This window comes from Aulonocara sp. 'chitande type north' Nkhata Bay, linkage group LG17 (assembly GCF_057382095.1).
Source record: "Aulonocara sp. 'chitande type north' Nkhata Bay isolate Kocher_YH1m ecotype deep benthic linkage group LG17, A_spYH_male_GT1.1, whole genome shotgun sequence".
Lineage (NCBI taxonomy): Eukaryota > Metazoa > Chordata > Actinopteri > Cichliformes > Cichlidae > Aulonocara > Aulonocara sp. 'chitande type north' Nkhata Bay.
The window spans coordinates 5688343-5706195 of NC_141360.1; the positions used below are offsets into that span (position 1 = coordinate 5688343).

The window sequence follows — 17853 nt, forward strand, 5'->3', positions numbered from 1 at the left end:
ACAAAGTCAAATAATAAAGTAAAAAGTAAAAAAAAATGTCTAGCATGATAAAGCATATAGTCGGTTCACCATGTGGATGTCACCCATTTCCTCTCCAAAGCGTGGTAGACAGCATGCAGAAGTTCCAGTACCAGTAGGGGGAGAAAATTTATTTAAAGCCAAAAAGTCATCCTTCTACTCCAGCTAGGCAGCTAACATGTAAAGTCTGTTTAAACACTTTCCCATAATTCTTTTCATGTAGGCTTGAAATGAAATATCTCCCTCTGCTGTTACTGCAACTTATCACACGTGGCCATTCGGCTAATATCACCCATTAGTCCTTGATATTTAGCTAACCATTTGTTCATTGCTTTTAACAAGTAATTCAGCCATCTGTAAATCTATTTCTCTAACCTAATTCTGCAGTTTTTACATTACATTTGGCTAACTAAATGTAACACATTTAGCTAACTCAATTTATTTTTCAGTAAACTGATCTATTTGTCCATTGCTTTTAGCTTGTTTAGGCAAGTGTTTCCCAACCACTGAGGCACGGCACATAGGTGTGCCATGAGAAATTATCAGGTATGCTGTGGAAGATTATCTAACCAACGATCAGCGTAACAGGCAGAACAACATTTTCTTCCACTGAAGGGCAGTACAACTACCTGCCCTAATTAAATGGGTTGCCGACTGCCAGTAAAACAGAAGGAGAGGAAGAACAAATCACATGATGTGAGCCGATGCAGCGTGTATTAGCAATAGATAAATATTTGAAAAGAAAAAGTAGTCAGTCTGACCTGGGTCCTGGAGAAAATTCTGACCCAAATGAAGGCCCTAGCATTAGTAGTGGTCAGAAGAACGCAAAAAAGGTATACTGGGGACAAACTAAGCCAATTCCCCTACGCCTGGTGTGTGGGGGGAAATGGTGAAAATGGTTTTTGTGACATTTCTGTTTGGTGGTGTGCTGCGTGATTTTTCTAAGGTGAAATATGTGCCGTGGCTCCAAACGGTTGGAAAAACTGGTTTGGACCGTTTAACATTCACTTTGAGCAGTTTCATTGAGCCTTTAATGCATTATTTACAGCTGTTTCCACCACTTTTCAATTACTTTTGAGCTGTTACGATCAGCTAACAGCTTTAACCATTCAACACTACATGACTATAAACTAACCAGCCATGTCAGGAACTCTTTTATTTATTTACTGCCTTTAAGCATGTAGACATGTTCAAGTAATCATGCTGAATTTCAAACTGAGTATCAGAATGGAGAAGAAGGTGATTTAAGTGACTTTGAATTGGTGATTGCTGGAGCCAGACGGTGTGAATATTCGAGAAACTGCTGACATACAACCACCTCTAGGGTTTACAGACAACGGTTGAAAACATTTTCCAGTAAGCAGGCAGTTCTCTGAGTGAAAATCCCTCATAACAACCAAGAGCATCTCTGAATGCGTAACCTATCAAAACTGAAGCAGATTAGCAGCAGCAGCAGAAGACCACACTGGGTGTCCATCCTCTAATGACCACAGTGTACCCATCTTCTTATGGCTGCTTCCAGCAGGATGTCCCAAAGATCAAACCACATCAGTTCACTGTACTGTAATAATATGCTTTAAAAAATCTGCATCTATTATAAGCAAGGTCAATTCTTTTATTTATTTATAGCTATTAAAGACAAGATTTAGTGTCTGAAAACACAACTGAGATGTCCTGTTAGCAGAATTCACAGTGTTAATATCGATGAGGCTGGCGAAGCAGGTGTCTTAAAGTTTAGTTCAAAGATCCTTGGAGTGTCGGGTAAAACAGAGCTTTCAGACTGAATCGATAGAAGCTGCGATTCATTATGCAGCTCATCCAGGAATCCTTACCACTGCCTGGAAGTAAATTGATCTCTATTGATCAAGTGATTCTTCTTTTACATCTGACTATGTTTACATTTCTCTTCTTTTTCCTCTCTTCTTGTGAAATGTTTCAAATAATGCACGTTTATTAGTTTTTACTCATACTATTAAATTATCGATGGATTTTTATCTCAGATCGAATCAGATCAGAATCAAAATCAGATCATTATGATTCACAGCCTTCATTTCACCTACCATCCAAAACGTTCCATGCAGTATCTTTCACACAGAACTTACATTGTACATAATGTTCCTTGCATGAAAGGAGACATTTAGTCATAAACTACACAAGATTCATCCTGGAACTGAATGAATGATTAAAATATTAGGATTCATGAAGCGACCAGGAAGGTGCAAATTATGAAGCTAAAACATGCAATATGTGGTTTCCTTGCTGATGCTGAAGGTAAAAAAAAAAAAAACAATCAAAAAAGGATTAAGACAAATTTTTAGGGGAATAAGATTCATCAAATATTGTATGAGGATTTGAAGCCTAAATGTTAAACTGACCAGTAGACTGACATTGGCAGCTCTACACCCCTTCAGATTAGCATACAGATAGAAATAATAGACCTGAATAAAATTAGAAACCAGTTGTCTTAGGGTTGGAAATTTTGGAAAGTAGGAACTTGAAACGAACTGAACACTGCACACTTAGATATCAGCATAAAAAGAAATCATTGGTAGAAATACTTTGTTTTGTACGACTTTTCTCAGGTTTATATAGCTTTAAATATGTGGTCAATAGCAGACTGAGCTGGAGATGGAGTGAGAAGCTGCAGCAGTGCATGTTGATGTCCAGATCGACTTCCTGCGGAGGAACTGGCAGACTCCTGATAAGCAGCAGTTATTTCAGCTTTAGAAAAGCTGTAAGCCTCAAAGTTAACATGATAACACAACCTATTAACCGCGACAGAGTGTAAGAGTTAATGTTAATCCCTAAATTAGGCCTATATCTGTTACTTGGCAGACCTTTGGGCTATTTAATCTAAACAAGCCAAAATTGACAGCGAATCCTTTTTAGACTGTCTGGGATATTGCTTATTTTCCCTCTAAAGACATTTCTGTCCAAAAAAATCTTTATTAAAAAATCTACAATTGTTTGACTGAATGAGACAACATATGTATGTATCTATATATCTATATATCTATATATCTATAGATAGATAGATAGATAGATAGATAGATAGATAGATAGATAGATAGATAGATAGATAGATAGATAGATAGATAGATAGATAGATAGATAGATAGATAGATAGATAGATAGATAGATAGATAGATAGATAGATAGATAGATAATATTTTAGTGTGTTTTTAATCAAGTTAATCAAGTTAAATACTCTAAAGCGAATCAACTTTGCGAATAAGAACAATAAAGTTCAATTTTAGACACATTATCTACTTAAGTGTTGCTTGTAAGCTGCTTTTATTCACTCTGAGTTGCTTTAAATAAAAAGGTCAGCCAAAAACGTAAACGTAAAATGTTTTAATGCTTTTAATCTGATTACCTTCTTGGCAGAGCCTATTACCTTTGCCTATTCTAGGTTACATCTAGTGCAAGAAATCCTGTTACTGACACGCTGACACACGCGGATAAAGATGCATTCATTGGTAGCAGATAGAGTCCAGTGTATTTTAACATGAGTTACTTCTGTCCACTTGTATATAAAAAAATTTTCTCCACCAGCTAAAAATAACATACGTTTCTCCCATTAGCACACCATTTTAATCTTCTTCCCTTATGTATAACACTGTTGCATGTTTTTAGTCTTACTAACCACTCAAAGCACATTTTTTCCATATGCCATTTAATTGAATACACTTTACTCAGTTTATCTACCTTTAGCTAGCCCATCTGTGGTTAGTCTAGAATCACTAATCTCATGTTTTTGAGTGGAACTCACACAGGCACAGGAATAACATGCAAGCTCCACACAAAATGGGCCATAAATGGACGTGCTGTGGGGCAACAGCGCTGCCCATCCAATCCAACCTCTAGTATCAGTTACCGCATAATGTTCGCTAATTTCCCTTCAGTGAGAAACACTCAAGAAAGGTGATACACAGAGGAGCGTTTTGGCAAAGATAATGTTGGCAGTTTCTAGATTTCTGCAGTTTGACTGACAGGAATTTATTTGGGGACAAGTATGGTACAAGCCACGACACACACACTTGTTTTCATATCTTAGTGAGGACATCTAACTGACACAATGCTTACCCTAACCCTAACCATCAAAAATGAATGTCTAACCCTAACCATAATGTAATTGTAACCCTGAAAGTAAAACCAAATTTGAGTCTGAAAAATGCCTTCAAACTCGTTCTATGGGCATTTTGTCCCATAAGCGACTGTTGGTCCCCACAAGTATAGTAGCACTCCTACTTTTGGTCCTCACGATGATGTATAAACACACACACGTAGATCCAGGGGTATTTCTGTCAATGACAAACACTGTCGTCACTCCAGAGCTGTCCAGCTCGGTGAGCTTCAGACAAAAAAGACTTGCCTCTGTACCCGGCCTGTCAATCCAATATGGCGTTTGGCAGTGACTCAACTTCATTATTACCTTCCCACAGCTTAAAACTAGCTCAACAAAGTCACTAAGCTGGAGCTGGAAATGAGCCTTCTCTCTTCTTTGATGGGTGAAGCAGAAGGGGAACAACTGCTCTTGCACTCTGTCATCTTTGATTTTCTTTTGTGATATAAGTATACTAATTTATCCTCTCAGTATTTCCATTTCCTACATTTTTAAAAGGCAAGCATGAGTTTTACTTGACTCTCTGCATTTGAAACAAAGTGACAGGCACTATGGTGGAACATGCACGCGGAGAAAGTGGGAATAGTCCTGTTATATAAATTTGATGAAGCCTTTTTGCTTAAATGTGTGCTTTTTTTTCTTCTTTTTTTCCCCTTTTTATTTTGTGCAGAATGTACTGAATTCATGGAGCTGTCGCCAAGGCTAATAGAAACTCAAAAGACACTATCGATGCTCAAAATTCAGTCCTACTGTCAGATCTCTACCTGGAAAAATTATCCTTGGTCAAATCTGGCAGCTTTCGGCTAACGTCTGTAGTTTTTGCACACTCAATGAATAAAGGAAAACATAAACCAAGAGATAATCCCTCATAAATGTGATGATCATTTCACATGTTAGGAAAAAGGATTAAACATATGCCATAAACACATGCACTAATTCACAGCTGAGGTTTTAAGGGTTTGCACAGGAGCATACGCTGCACAAGCAGAGAGAGCTGCGGGCATTAGGTAATCAGCTGTGATGCAGCGCATCAGCGAGGTGCCACAGAAATAGATCCACTAATGGATAGGACAGGGAAGCACGATGTTTGTTTGAGCTCAGACCATGTAAGAGAGCAGCTGGAGCAAATGGAGCAAAAAAAGAAGTGCTCAAGAAGATAGGAACTTGAGGACAAACAAGATGCAGCAAGTCAGCCAGATACCCCATCTCTCATTAATATCAGTTCAGAGTTTTAGCATCTGCGTGACTCAAATGAAGTTTATTTGGAAGCATTGTGTATCCAAGGATAGGTTTTGTGGACACTAGCCATGTTTTTCCTGAACTATCCCCCAACTCTGTGAAATGCTTGTTTTTTTATACATAAGACAAGTATTACAATTGCCTTTTTTAGGTAAGATTATAAATTTGAGTTTCTATAAGTAGCTGAAATTGAAATAAAATGGGTAAAGGGCTCTATAAACCTGCTGTTAATAAAAACACGCATGCATTTTTTATTCACTGCATTTTCATTTGTGCATGCTGTGGGTACAGATAGTGTGTATTGGATGTGTTCCCTCTGTGTGTGAATGTGTTTGAATCTTTAATGTGGAGAACCTAATCTTTATTTAATCACAAACTATTCCGAGTGCTTCCATGACAGAGACGAGTGAGGGAGGTGATAAAGAAGAATACAACCCAGTGGATGTTTGGTTGGACAGTGTGGGGTTGCCTGGTTTGGGGAGTGGGGAGGGGTGGGGGGCAGAGTTGTATTAGTACCCTGTTGGCAGCCAAACTCTTTGATATTTTTTTTCTGAATGGGTCTGAAACAAATCGACTGGGCAAACACAGCACAGAGCTAACACACACACATACCCTCACTGCGCTCATACTGTCTTCTCTCTGGGGAAAACACACAATACCTGAACACCAGCATACCTCACAGAAGCAAACGAAGTCTGTGCTTGGAAGCTGCTGTCAGTCCCCCGCTCACACGTCCCCTGTGAGCATTCATTTCAGTTAAAGTCAGATAAAGAAAAAAGTACACTCCAACACAGCCAACACAGATTCAATCTTTTCAGCATTAATTTTGCTTTTCATTGCTTCTGAGCACCACTGAGGACACTATGCTTGTTTGCTCTACACTGTCTTCATTGTTCCTTTTCTACAGTAAAAACCCAGAGGGAAGAAGCTAAGAATCTCAAAAGACATCTCAGAGTCTTAAATAGTGCACCCTGTTTCCTAATGTGTTGCTTAGTAAGTTCACTTTAAACACTGCTGATAAATGGATATCAGTTAATGGGATGACTCTGACTTTGTCAAAGGACTACATAAAGCCACCACGATAAACCTCATTGGATTTTGAAGCTTTTGGCTGGTGGAATCTTAGATTTTTTGAAACTGGATGAATAATTGGCTGGCCAACTAATGGTTAATTATATCTGGTGAAAAACAGGCTTAAAATAAAATAAAAACGACAGTTGACATTCAACAGTACTTTTAAATAGCCACACCCTTTTATGGTCATGAGCTGCAGAATTACATAAAGAGACCATTTTTGCACCAGCAATACACAATTAACATTATGGGCGATCGTGGCTGATGGGCAATCGTGGCTCAAGAGTTGGGAGTTCGCCTTGTAATCGGAAGGTTGCCGGTTCGAGCCGCGGCATGGACAGTCTCGGTCGTTGTGTCCTTGGGCGAGCAGCCTCTCCTCTGTCAGTGCGCCCCAGGGTGGCTGTGGCTACAATGTAGCTTACCATCACCAGTGGGTGGATGACTGGTTGTGTAAAGCACTTTGGGGTCCTTAGGGACTAGTAAAGCCCTATATAAACACAGGCCAGGCCATTTACCATTATTTCGTGTATAGTGTTTTAACCTCGAGAGCGAATAGGATTACTTTATGTTTATTTATTTCTTATTGTTGAACACTAGTTTTGTCACAATATTACAATTTTCAATACAGCGGGGAAAAATATGACCCAAAATGACTAAGCACAGCAAGAAAGAGGTTAAAACAAAGAGCCATTTTCCGGCAGGTTTAAGGTACTTTATGTTGGCTGTATTTTTTATTTTTTAAATCGAGTTGGTAAAGTGGGCTGCTACTGGGACAGGGCTGGTAATGATGACTGCTAGCCACTACTCACTACCTTAATTGTAACTTAACAGATAGCTAATGCAGCTATCAGGTACTACTAATAGTTAAATGGCTATGGTTAACATGTGTGCCAGCCAGTTTAGCATTTGTGATAACTCTTTAAAATTTAAGTGCTGTTGAAATGGGAGCTTTAAGTTCCTCTTTTCAGGTGTTCAGCTGCTAGTGAGAGGAGGGGCTGTGAGCCTGCCTGTCCGTTCCTTTCAGCTTTACTGAGCATTTTAGCATTAAACCTCAGTGTCTCAATTGTCATCACACCAAGAACCTGTTGTTCATTGTAAACACACTGTAGCTCAAGCCCAGTGTCCACTAGCTGCAGATCACACATAGCCAAAGTTAACTGCTAGCTGTTGAACAGGGTGAACCGTTTAGATGGTACTTGCCAGGAATTGTAATTATGAGTAAGTGACAACCAAGAAAGTTACCTTTGAAAAATGTAATAAAATGAATGCTAATGTTGCTTTAGTCATTAAAGTATTTAAAATTGATCTTGTCTCTCTGAGTACTACAAATCCATCCATACTGTAATAGCCTGCTGATTTAAAACAGAGTGAGTCCATTGCTGAGCAACGATAGTGACATTGTTTTGTTATAGTACACTGTTAATGCATGCTGTGGTTTGTGGTCAGGAAACACTGACCTCCAGTCATTGGCTCTCTGTAAATCTGCAAGTTCCTTTAGAATCCTACTGTAAATAAAGCAGCTAAATGCAAATCCATATGGTTGATAATCTCCACCAGTTGATAATCAATATGACCATGAGGACAGTGAACAATGTGTTGTTTAGTGCGCTGCCTTTTAATAGGTCATAAACTGAGAGCTCCTGGTGCCGTAATAATGTCTGATAAACTCACCAGATGAATCTCTGATGATAATTGCATTCACCTCGTTTTAATTAAAGATCATTTAGCTTTCATTCAAATGCAAATTTATCTCTTTAATATTCTTTCTGTGAGAGGTTTGCCCCACTACAACACAAATGAGCAATTACTTTTTATTTCCACAGCAGGAATATTGAATGTTGCAAAGGAGCAAAAGAAAAGAGCAAAGTATTGGAAAATAAAAGAAATTTGACTTGAGTCTGATCCACATCACTGATGACATCTTGAGTGTGTAACTTTTCTTGAACAAGGTTAAACATAACGTCTTTTATAAGTTAAAGGTGTGCTGTATTTCATGACTGTAAAGCAGATTGTTTGAATCATTTAAACAGATGATGTCCTTTAATGTCATTTCTTTATCTTAGTGCCGTGTGTGCATGCTCTGCCAATACAGACATCAGGACCTAAAAAATTCAAGCGTTTGTTTTTTTTTTAAGTACACTATAAAGCCCCCTCTACAAAATACATGATGGTCGCCAGATAGATATATACTACATACAAACACAAAGCATGAGTAAAAGGTCTCTTAAGGGAAACAGAAAGGCTTTTAGTCCCCCGTTTAAAAAAGAACAGAGTCAGCTTGTCCTTGTTTCCCTGTACTGTAGCAATCACGCACGTGTCTCGTGTATGCTGTGCTGTGTAACTCTGTGTGTGTGTGTGTGTGAGGGAGAGGATGCTGTCATCTTCGCATAGGATCACGGGATCCTCTCCCTCACTGTCTCTAACGCAGCAGAAATCCTCCCATCTGTCGCTCCTAATCAGCAGAGAGCAGCTTGTATGTTCATAGGGATGATCTCTCTCTCTCTCTCTCTCTCTCTCTCTCTCTCTCTCCCATGCACACACACACACACACACACACACACACACACACACACACACACACACAAGATTACACTAATAGTGACACAGCAAAGCATTCCACGGTATCACGCGCTCCTCTGGCCATTACTCATTAAAACATCATAATAGCAAACACTTTCTGTGTTTAATTCTTTAATCCATTTTAAAGCACAAATGATTATTTTTTTTTACTAAAAATAGAAAATATTACTATAGATAGAACAAAGGTGTCCAACCCACAAAGAATCAACCTGGTCATCCTCCATTAGCATCTTTCAACTTAGCATTTAGCTTTAATCTCGTGCAGATTAACTGTTCAAGTCTAAGAAATTCATGTTCTAACCTGCTTCCAGTTGCTGTGTTCAGCAAACCTTTCTGGGCTGTTGTGATATACCGATTTGATATTTAAAACATGAAATATTAGGATCATGATGGCACTATACATACCACACATCTAGTGTGAACCTACACTGTATCGTAAAAGTAGATGAGAAAGAGAAAAAAGTTAGCCTATATTCAAGGATGACCCAGGGCTACTTTCCAAAACCGAAATGAAATCACAATAAACTAAAGATAATTTTACCAAAGGAAATTACATATTTTTACATTTTTCCATAGGCATGAAATAATATAATTATAAAATAATTATATTATAATTATTGGGCCAAAAAAAAAAAGTGCAGCAAAAATTTGATTGCTAGCATAGCATTTAGCTACTAGACACTATAGAAACCCTAGTAACTGCGTTAGTGCGTTCCAATAGTAAAGTCAGAAAACAGGATTTGTTTTGCATTTTAGAAAGGTCAACACATTCATGCATCACTATCGATACAGCACGATGCTTATTTGCTACCGCTGCAGCATCTTCATGGGTGGATCCTGGTCAGTGCTTTGCGTGGGTTGTTTTTTTTAGCAAATCTCAAATAGCAGTGGCAGTATAGATTAAAAGTTCATATTAAAATTTTACATTGTCTGGCAGTGAAGCAATCAGAATTGTTGTCTGAAGTCCAAACAAAATGCCCAACAGATTAAATTGGGCTGAATCTGATGATTTTCCAGTTGAAAATCCCAACTGGGACTCAAAAATTCCAATTTCCAAGTTAATCTGGACCACATTAAAAGTCAACAATACTCTGAGACTTCAGGTAACGATGGGTGCTATAAACACTGGTGACGCAAAATGGGTGGACCAAGTTCAGCGTCTACGTGGGCAACTGAAGCAACTAGTTGATTAGTGTAGTTAGCTAAAGTATTATATGACAGGATAATTAATCCATTAGAGGGTTACCAGAGCCTGGAATATTGTCTAGTGACCAGCCAACACAATAAACCGATTGGTGACAAGTGTCTTGTTTCCTTTGTGAAAGTTTTCTTCAGTTAATAATTCAAGTGATAATGCAGCTTTCCAATTCCATGATGAGGTCAAAACATATTTCTGTACATTCTGCTGGATATCCGCCATTATTAGTATAAAACTCTGCAGATATAACTCAAATGCAACATTCTGGCAAAAAAATTTTAAAACCCAGAATTTCTGCAGTTCAATTTACACCTGGTGACTGCTGAATCGTCACTACTATCGACTGTATGCACAACCCTGTCAGCCCCTATCGCATGTTCATTTTTCTCCCCAGATATTTTTGTTGAATTTTATGCATCAATTTTACAAAAGACAAATTGCACAGTATGCTGTTTTCTTTTTGAAGAACGTAAAACAATATGAGACATACATTCCCACATCATAATTACAACAGTGCCAGTAGATGTAAAAAAAATAAATAAATAAAGAGAGAGAGAGAGAGAGAGATCCAAGCTAATAATACAAAGTGGACCCACACCCCTGCACAAACAAACAAACAAACAAACAAAAAAAAGGTCTAAGATTTAAAATAAGTGGTCAGCTTAGTCATCGTAATAAGTCAAATCCGTAAAAAAAAAAAAAAAAAATATATATATATATATATATATATATATATATATATATATATTAAAAAAGTAGATAAATAGATAAATAAATGCAATCATAAAGTGCAGGCTCAATAGAGTGTGTATAATTAAACATAAAATAAATAAAACTAAGTCTGAGCTGGCTAAATGGGAGTGTTGCATCATATGTTCATTTTTTTCTATCATTCTTTGCAGCGATGCAAAAAACAAACAAAAAAATGCTTGCATTGCTTTTCTGTAAGCTGCAGTATAAAAATGTGGCACATTTTGTGCAATCAGTGATGCTGTATGTTTACATGAGATTTTCTGAGAGCTTCAAAAATCCCCACAGCACAAGCTAACAATAGCTGCTGTATCACAAGACCTCTCAGAGGTATTTGTGTATTGTAGCATGAGGAAGATAAAAATAGTGCTGCATGCCTCTGCTTTTCTCCATCTATCGCTCTCTGCTAGTGAAAATGGTAATCTAAATGCCCCACCACAGATTGCAGAAACTTGGGAGCAAGCTGTGGTTATGCCTGAAACGAACATGGATAAAGAAGCGGGAAAAGAGGGGGGGGGACATTAACTCTGCTAAAGATGGTCCAGCTATTGGAAAAGACATTAACTCCACAGAAATCAAATGGCACTAATCCATGAAAAGGCATAATGTTGGCTCACACACACTAACTCATGACCTCAGTGAAAAAACCTTTAGAGGGCTCTACTATACTTTTCCTTGCTCGGACCTAAAGTTGATATTCCACATGGATAAAGGTTAAAATGAGGTCTTTGTAATGAGCTCTAAGCATAATTTTTCTATTCTAGGCTCTTGGTGTCTTGATGCCTGCTCTGCGGTGTCCCTGAGAGTAGATATCCCTAACATAGTTATCTCTGGCACACCTCTGGCTGTGAGTGCAGCAGCCCTACTCATCCAGCCTTTTGTTTGCGAGGGGCTTTCAATCAGAATAAAGAAGGCTTAAAGGAAGGTGTACCTTCCTCAACTCACTAAACCTCAGTGCCCCCTTGAGGACTTTTGGAGGGCGCCCTGTCTAACTTAATCCCCTTTTTCTTTAGCACAATGACCATGTGTTTGGTTGATCTAAGCACTTTTGTCCCACATCCCATCAGGTCTGTCCTGTATGCCTGTCCTGCCACCACGTCGGGGTTCCTTCTATGTGGAAGGTGGAACAGGTGTGTCGATCGGGAGTGCTTTGGCCTTTTGGTGCAGAGATGGATACCAGCTGGTTGGCAGCGACAAAATCTACTGCCATGTCAGGAATGGTAAAGCGCAGTGGAGCAACTACCTGCCTGTCTGTGAAGGTGTGTAGATTTAAGTATGGAAAACCTAAAACTTAAATACATTAGCCCAAAGATTTCTCTCCTGCATTTACTTTTTTTTAGTTTTCACCATTCAAACTTCTACTTTTATAAAAGAAAGAAAAAAAAAGACTCATTGACAGTACACAGTTCTTTTGTGTGCTCAGGGAACAAGTCTAACTGTTCCTCTCAACATGCAAGCAATCAAAGCAAAGAGGAAAGAAGAGAGAACCTGAAGAGTCATTTCTGCTCTCCCAACAGCTATCCCCAGGCCGGAGGACCGTGGACTGAGAGTGGCTGTGCTGGCCTCAGTTGTTAGTGGCATTGTCATCCTCGCCATGTCCCTGTCCTTTCTCATCTGCTGTCTGCAGGAGCGATCCAGCCGGGACCGTTCCAAGAAAGATGGACGGATCAGGTAGGAATGGGGATGGCGGTGCGGAGTTATGTTGGTATCAAACTCTCAAAAACTGATAAATCTCTCCTGTGACCTCGTCAGACGCAGAGACAAGCGCTCCGCCCGTCGCAGCGAGTGCTGGCTGGAGAGAGAGGAGGGCGAATGGGAAGCCTTCCCTCCACCTAAGATCTTCCACCTGTCCCAGAGGATGAACCCCCGTCTTGCTCCAGACAGCCCGCTCTACCTGACGGAAGGCCTCAGTGGATACGAGAACAGAGGATACCAAAGGTAACCTGGCAACATTCACAGGAACCAAACACACAGAAAATCTTTTTTAAAAGTCACTAAAAACAAAATAAACTCAACATTTCTCCCAAATTGTGCCGAGACAAATATAGTAAGTAAGAAGGTTTACACCTTAGACCTTTATTTTGGATACATGCGACTGATACAAGTAAATTGAACATGCCTGTATTGTGTTATACATGTAAAAAAAAAAAAAAGGGAAATGAATCATGATCATTTGGAACCAGACCAAGACCACTTCCTCTTGAGGGTCCTGGTGGGGTTGTTTTGATCTGCACTTGAGAGCAATTACGGTGTGAAAACACTCACTAACGGTTCTGTGTAACAACCATCTGCTGAGTCAAGTTAAACTTGGGTTATTTTATAGTTGTAGCATTTCTATAATTCCTGACATGTTTCAATAAACCAGTTGTTTGTTTCGATCTGTACTTTAATCTAATCTTGAAGTGAAGCCTTAGCCTAACGTGGATACATTTCATATGAGTTCTCTTGTTTGTAATAACAGATGGCTTATTGTGCTTCTGTCTTTCAGGAGTCAGGAGAGTCTGCTGAAGGCCTCCATGCCCGGGCTCTACCGCTCCGAGTCTCAGCTTTACCCACATGTTGTCCTGCAGAGGGTCCCAACGCCGACTGCACCGTCCGCTCCGACTGCTCCCTCGGCTCCTCTCTACCTTCACCTCCCTGACTCCTCTTCTGCCGCTTCCTCTCCCGCCCACACCATCCCCCACAGCCAGCCACACGGCATGCCACAGTACCCCACCCCAACATATCCTCCAAAACCCAATGTAGTGCCAAACTACCACCACCCAACACCGGCGCCCATCTATCCCAACCCCAATCCAACACCACAGAGGCCATGGCAGTAAGCTACGTACTTCCGCTTCCATTTTTTCTGGGCGCTGTGGTGCTCCTACTGAAGAACGGGCATGTTCAGAGACACATGAAGTCTTTTTACTCTTTCTTATCCCAGTTTTCTCCCACAGAGGTCTGCCAGTGCCAATAATCTAAAGCAGACATGTAGAAATGGACATGCAGCCAGCGTAGAAGCTCCCCTTTGTTGTGCATGCTTGATGGACTTCTCAGTTTGGACTGAGCGGGAACCTAACAACTTTTTTCCCCTTGATTCTCACTCAGATGAAGCTATGTTACCAGCAGGGGGAGACTGGTGGAGAAAACCCTGCTTTTGTTTAACAACCACCAGATCGTCATTACTGAAACCCGATGTAGCCTAGCAACAAAGGGACACAAAGAGTTGTTATTTAGATTCCACTAATTTTGTTCATTGAAGGAAGACTTTGTTTAGGCAGCTCTCAGAAATGTACATTTTAATAGCTAACTGTTTAGAAATAATCAGCCATCATCGCACATATTATTCTCTTGAGCTAAATAAATTGACAAATATATATTTTTTGACATATCTTCTTGGAATCATACCCATCTTTTTACCAGAGCCATGTGTGATGTAATGAAAGCAGCTCTTGTTAATACACTGAGGTATTTTCCCACAATGAATGGGTAAAACACAGTAATGAGGGCTTTTATTGGCAGCAAGCGCCGTTGTAGCAACCACTGAGCAAAGCCAGCTTGTGTGGATTTAACAGCACACTGGCTATTGTTAATTCACATATTCTTTCTTTCAACACTGTTAACTACTTTTAACTTTTTCTTCTGTCTGTGTCTGTTTATGTTTCCTTCTTGCAGCTATTTGTGTAGTACAATAAGAAAATTAATAAGAAAAGCTTTAGTGATCAGCACTGTGGCTGGTGAAACATTCCAGCGTGGTTATTCTGGGGACGCTTGTGGGTTATAATTTAAAAAAAAATCATCACGTTATAATTAATTCTATGACAACATATTTAATTTTATGAAGATCTTTTGTGCAATGTTAGTGAAACATGAGGAAGTCAGGCACACTGAGTCTGCAGTGGGTGGAGATGCTAAACCTTTATTGTTCCTTTGAACTGTTTAAATGCATTTAAATCATAAACTGTGCAAGGCCCATTTACTTTTATTTTTAATAGAACACTAATAAATCTGCACTTTAACCCTTTTTTAAATGGCTAGTCTTTTACTGTAAACTATTTGTATAACAACAGGACTGCCATAAATGCTGAATAAAGAGAGTTCAATATGTTCAGTATGTGTTTTAAGAGTTTTTCAAAAGGAATGCATGGAGAGATGATTACAGACCCAATTCATCACTGTGTCCGGGCAGCTGAAAATGACAAGCTGGCCTACATTTTCAGCATGTTTTTCACATTCAGCAAATCACAACAGTTTCCTCAAGACACTTTATGTTGTAAGGTTAAGACCTCACAATAATAGAGAGAAAAAACCCAACAATTAAAAAACCCCTATAAGCAACACTCTGTGACAGTGGGAAGAAAATCTCCCCTTTAACAGGAAGAAACCTCCCATAGAACCAGGATCTGGGAGGGGCAGCCACCTGCCACGACTAACGATAACTGGGGATCTCTGATGACATCATGAAATCTGGTACATCGCTCATACCATCTTCCCAACCTTGGGTGTTTTTGGAGGAAAGGAAACCCTGTCTGTCTCAAAGGTAAAGGCAAAGGTAAAAGTTTACATAGCCACAAGTCCACTAACTGGACATTTGATTGCAACTAATGCAAGACCAAGATTATTACACCGCCCGGGCTTTTGTGTCAACACGATGAAGTGTGACTTAGGTTAGGACATCATGTAAAATCCAACCCCAGAATCTACTTCACTACATTCAGATATCTGTAACAGCTTTACAGAGCTGGCACATGGTGCAACGTGGCTCATACTTTCTGAGGTAAAAACAAGGTCTATGACTCAATCACAACCTTAGCACTCACAAACTTAAAGATTTTGAGCTTATTCCATCAACTAAGCTTTAAGCTCACAAGACCCTTAGACCTCAGGGCTGTCCTGCTGTCAAAATGTCCAAGAGCATGGGGACATTTTCCCAGATATTAAGTGCTTTTTATACACTCCTTCCAAAAGTCTGCATTTATATAGACTTTGCACAAGGGAATTACCCACAGCATAGAAGACTGTGATGTTTAACGCAAAGTTGCTATGGAAACCCTTGCATTTAGAAACTAAAAAGAAGTAGCTGTTTCCCTAAAGGCTTTGGCGATGAAGAAAGTTCCAAATCTGCAAAAACACAAAGTATGTTTTGACACTGTTAGAAACTACAGTCACATTGCTACTTATACCGTTTACATTCTACTTATGCACAGCAAAGTTTCAAAGTGTCCTAACAGGTGATATTAATTAGGCCTAAAAGTGTTTTGTCCCTTGGCGCCCTAAAACATACTAAAGTGGGTATGTCATGTAATCCATGTACATCCAGCTAATTTAAGAATACTTACCAGGAGAGAGACATCAAATTTTTCCAAGTGTACCATAAAAAGAAGACTTTAAGAGAGCAAGCAGAGAGAGTTCACCACAAGATCAGCCCATACCAGAGGTTGATCTTATAGAAGATCAACCTATACCTATACCATATGAAAAGAGGAATGTCTGCTGAAAAAATGTAACAACTGCAATCCAGTGTTTTTGTTTAAAGCCTCAATTTAAAGCAGAGTCTTAGCTTTGGTTGTGTTGTGGTTATTATATTTTATATTATATTATATTATCCATCCATCCATTCGCTTATCCTTTTTCAGGGTCGCGGGGGGCGCTGGAGCTTATCCCAGCTGTCATAGGGCGAGAGGCGGGGAACACCCTGGACAGGTCGCCAGTCTGTCGCAGGGCCAACACACAGGGACAGACAACCATTCGCACTCACATTCACTCGCACATTCAAACCTAGTGACAATTTGGATTATCCAATCAACCTATCCCCACAAGCTGCATGTCTTTGGACGGTGGGAGGAAGCCGGAGTACCCAGAGAGAACCCACGCAAACACGGGGAGAACATGCAAACTCCACACAGAAAGACCCCGGCCTGATGGTGGAATTGAACTCAGGACCTTCTTGCTGTGCGGCAACAGTGCTAACCACCGTGCCACCGTGATAAATACATTTTTGTATTATATTATATTATATTATATTATATTATATTATATTATATAAATCTATTGCAGAGATGAACATAAAAAATGAACCAAAACTAGCTATATTGTAATCTAAGGTTATCTTGAAGTTTAGGCATTGACAGAAAAAAATAGTTGCCATTTATAAGAATCCCAGTGTTAAAGGAAGCAGGCTTCTTGTGTCCGATGTTCATACTGAACTGAACCAAGGTTGAACATATCTAAATCTGCTCCTGTAAGCCAAAACTGCTCCTAATAGTATAATATTAATGATTATCTGCTTTTGTTCTGAGACAACATCTATATGTCACACAAAAATTTTAAATTTTTTCTAATAGTTCATTTCAATTTGGTGCCAGTTGTCTCCTACACAGCATACGTTAATAATGTTGTTGGTAATTAATATTTTTATAAGTAGTAGTTGACATGTTATATAATTAAATGTTATACATAACTGTAAATTAATGTGTTACATAAAAATTTCTCTATATTAAAAATAAAAGCTGTTCTTAAAAATGGAGCATAATTTTTCATTTTCATGTCCTCTTTTCCTTATTGGTTGTTTTCTTCATTGTTTGCTTCCTCTTCTTTGTAAAGCAATTATTTTAAATGTCTAATGGAATAACTCTATGGATAACATGACATCATTATCTGTGTTGTTTGTGAGATTTGACTCCTTTTGTAAGTGGTTGTATATTAATATTATTTTAAAAATGAATTAAATAGTTCACTGTCTTCACCATATTGGCAAATTCATGCTTTAAAAACTTTCAAGCATGGATGTAATTACTGTGCGAAAACCATTTTGGCACTGGTATCAAATAAAGACATTAATTTTAAAATGAAAAAAACTGTTGGGACAATTACTTAAAAATGCTCT

The 17853-nt window shown here is 39.0% G+C and overlaps 1 protein-coding gene across 3 annotated transcripts in view; it reads left to right on the plus strand.

Annotated features, from left to right (window-relative positions):
• LOC147309518 (uncharacterized) overlaps window positions 1-15072 on the plus strand; it is a 40250-nt gene extending 25178 nt beyond the window's left edge. For all 3 annotated transcript variants that reach the window (XM_086269978.1, XM_086269979.1, XM_086269977.1), the window contains 4 exons: window positions 12053-12244; window positions 12503-12656; window positions 12738-12923; window positions 13474-15072. In XM_086269978.1, coding sequence (XP_086126104.1) covers window positions 12053-12244; window positions 12503-12656; window positions 12738-12923; window positions 13474-13807 — 866 coding nt within the window. In that variant the 3' untranslated portion in view covers window positions 13808-15072. The remainder of the gene's footprint in view (window positions 1-12052; window positions 12245-12502; window positions 12657-12737; window positions 12924-13473) is intronic.
• Window positions 15073-17853: the final 2781 nt, after the last annotated feature.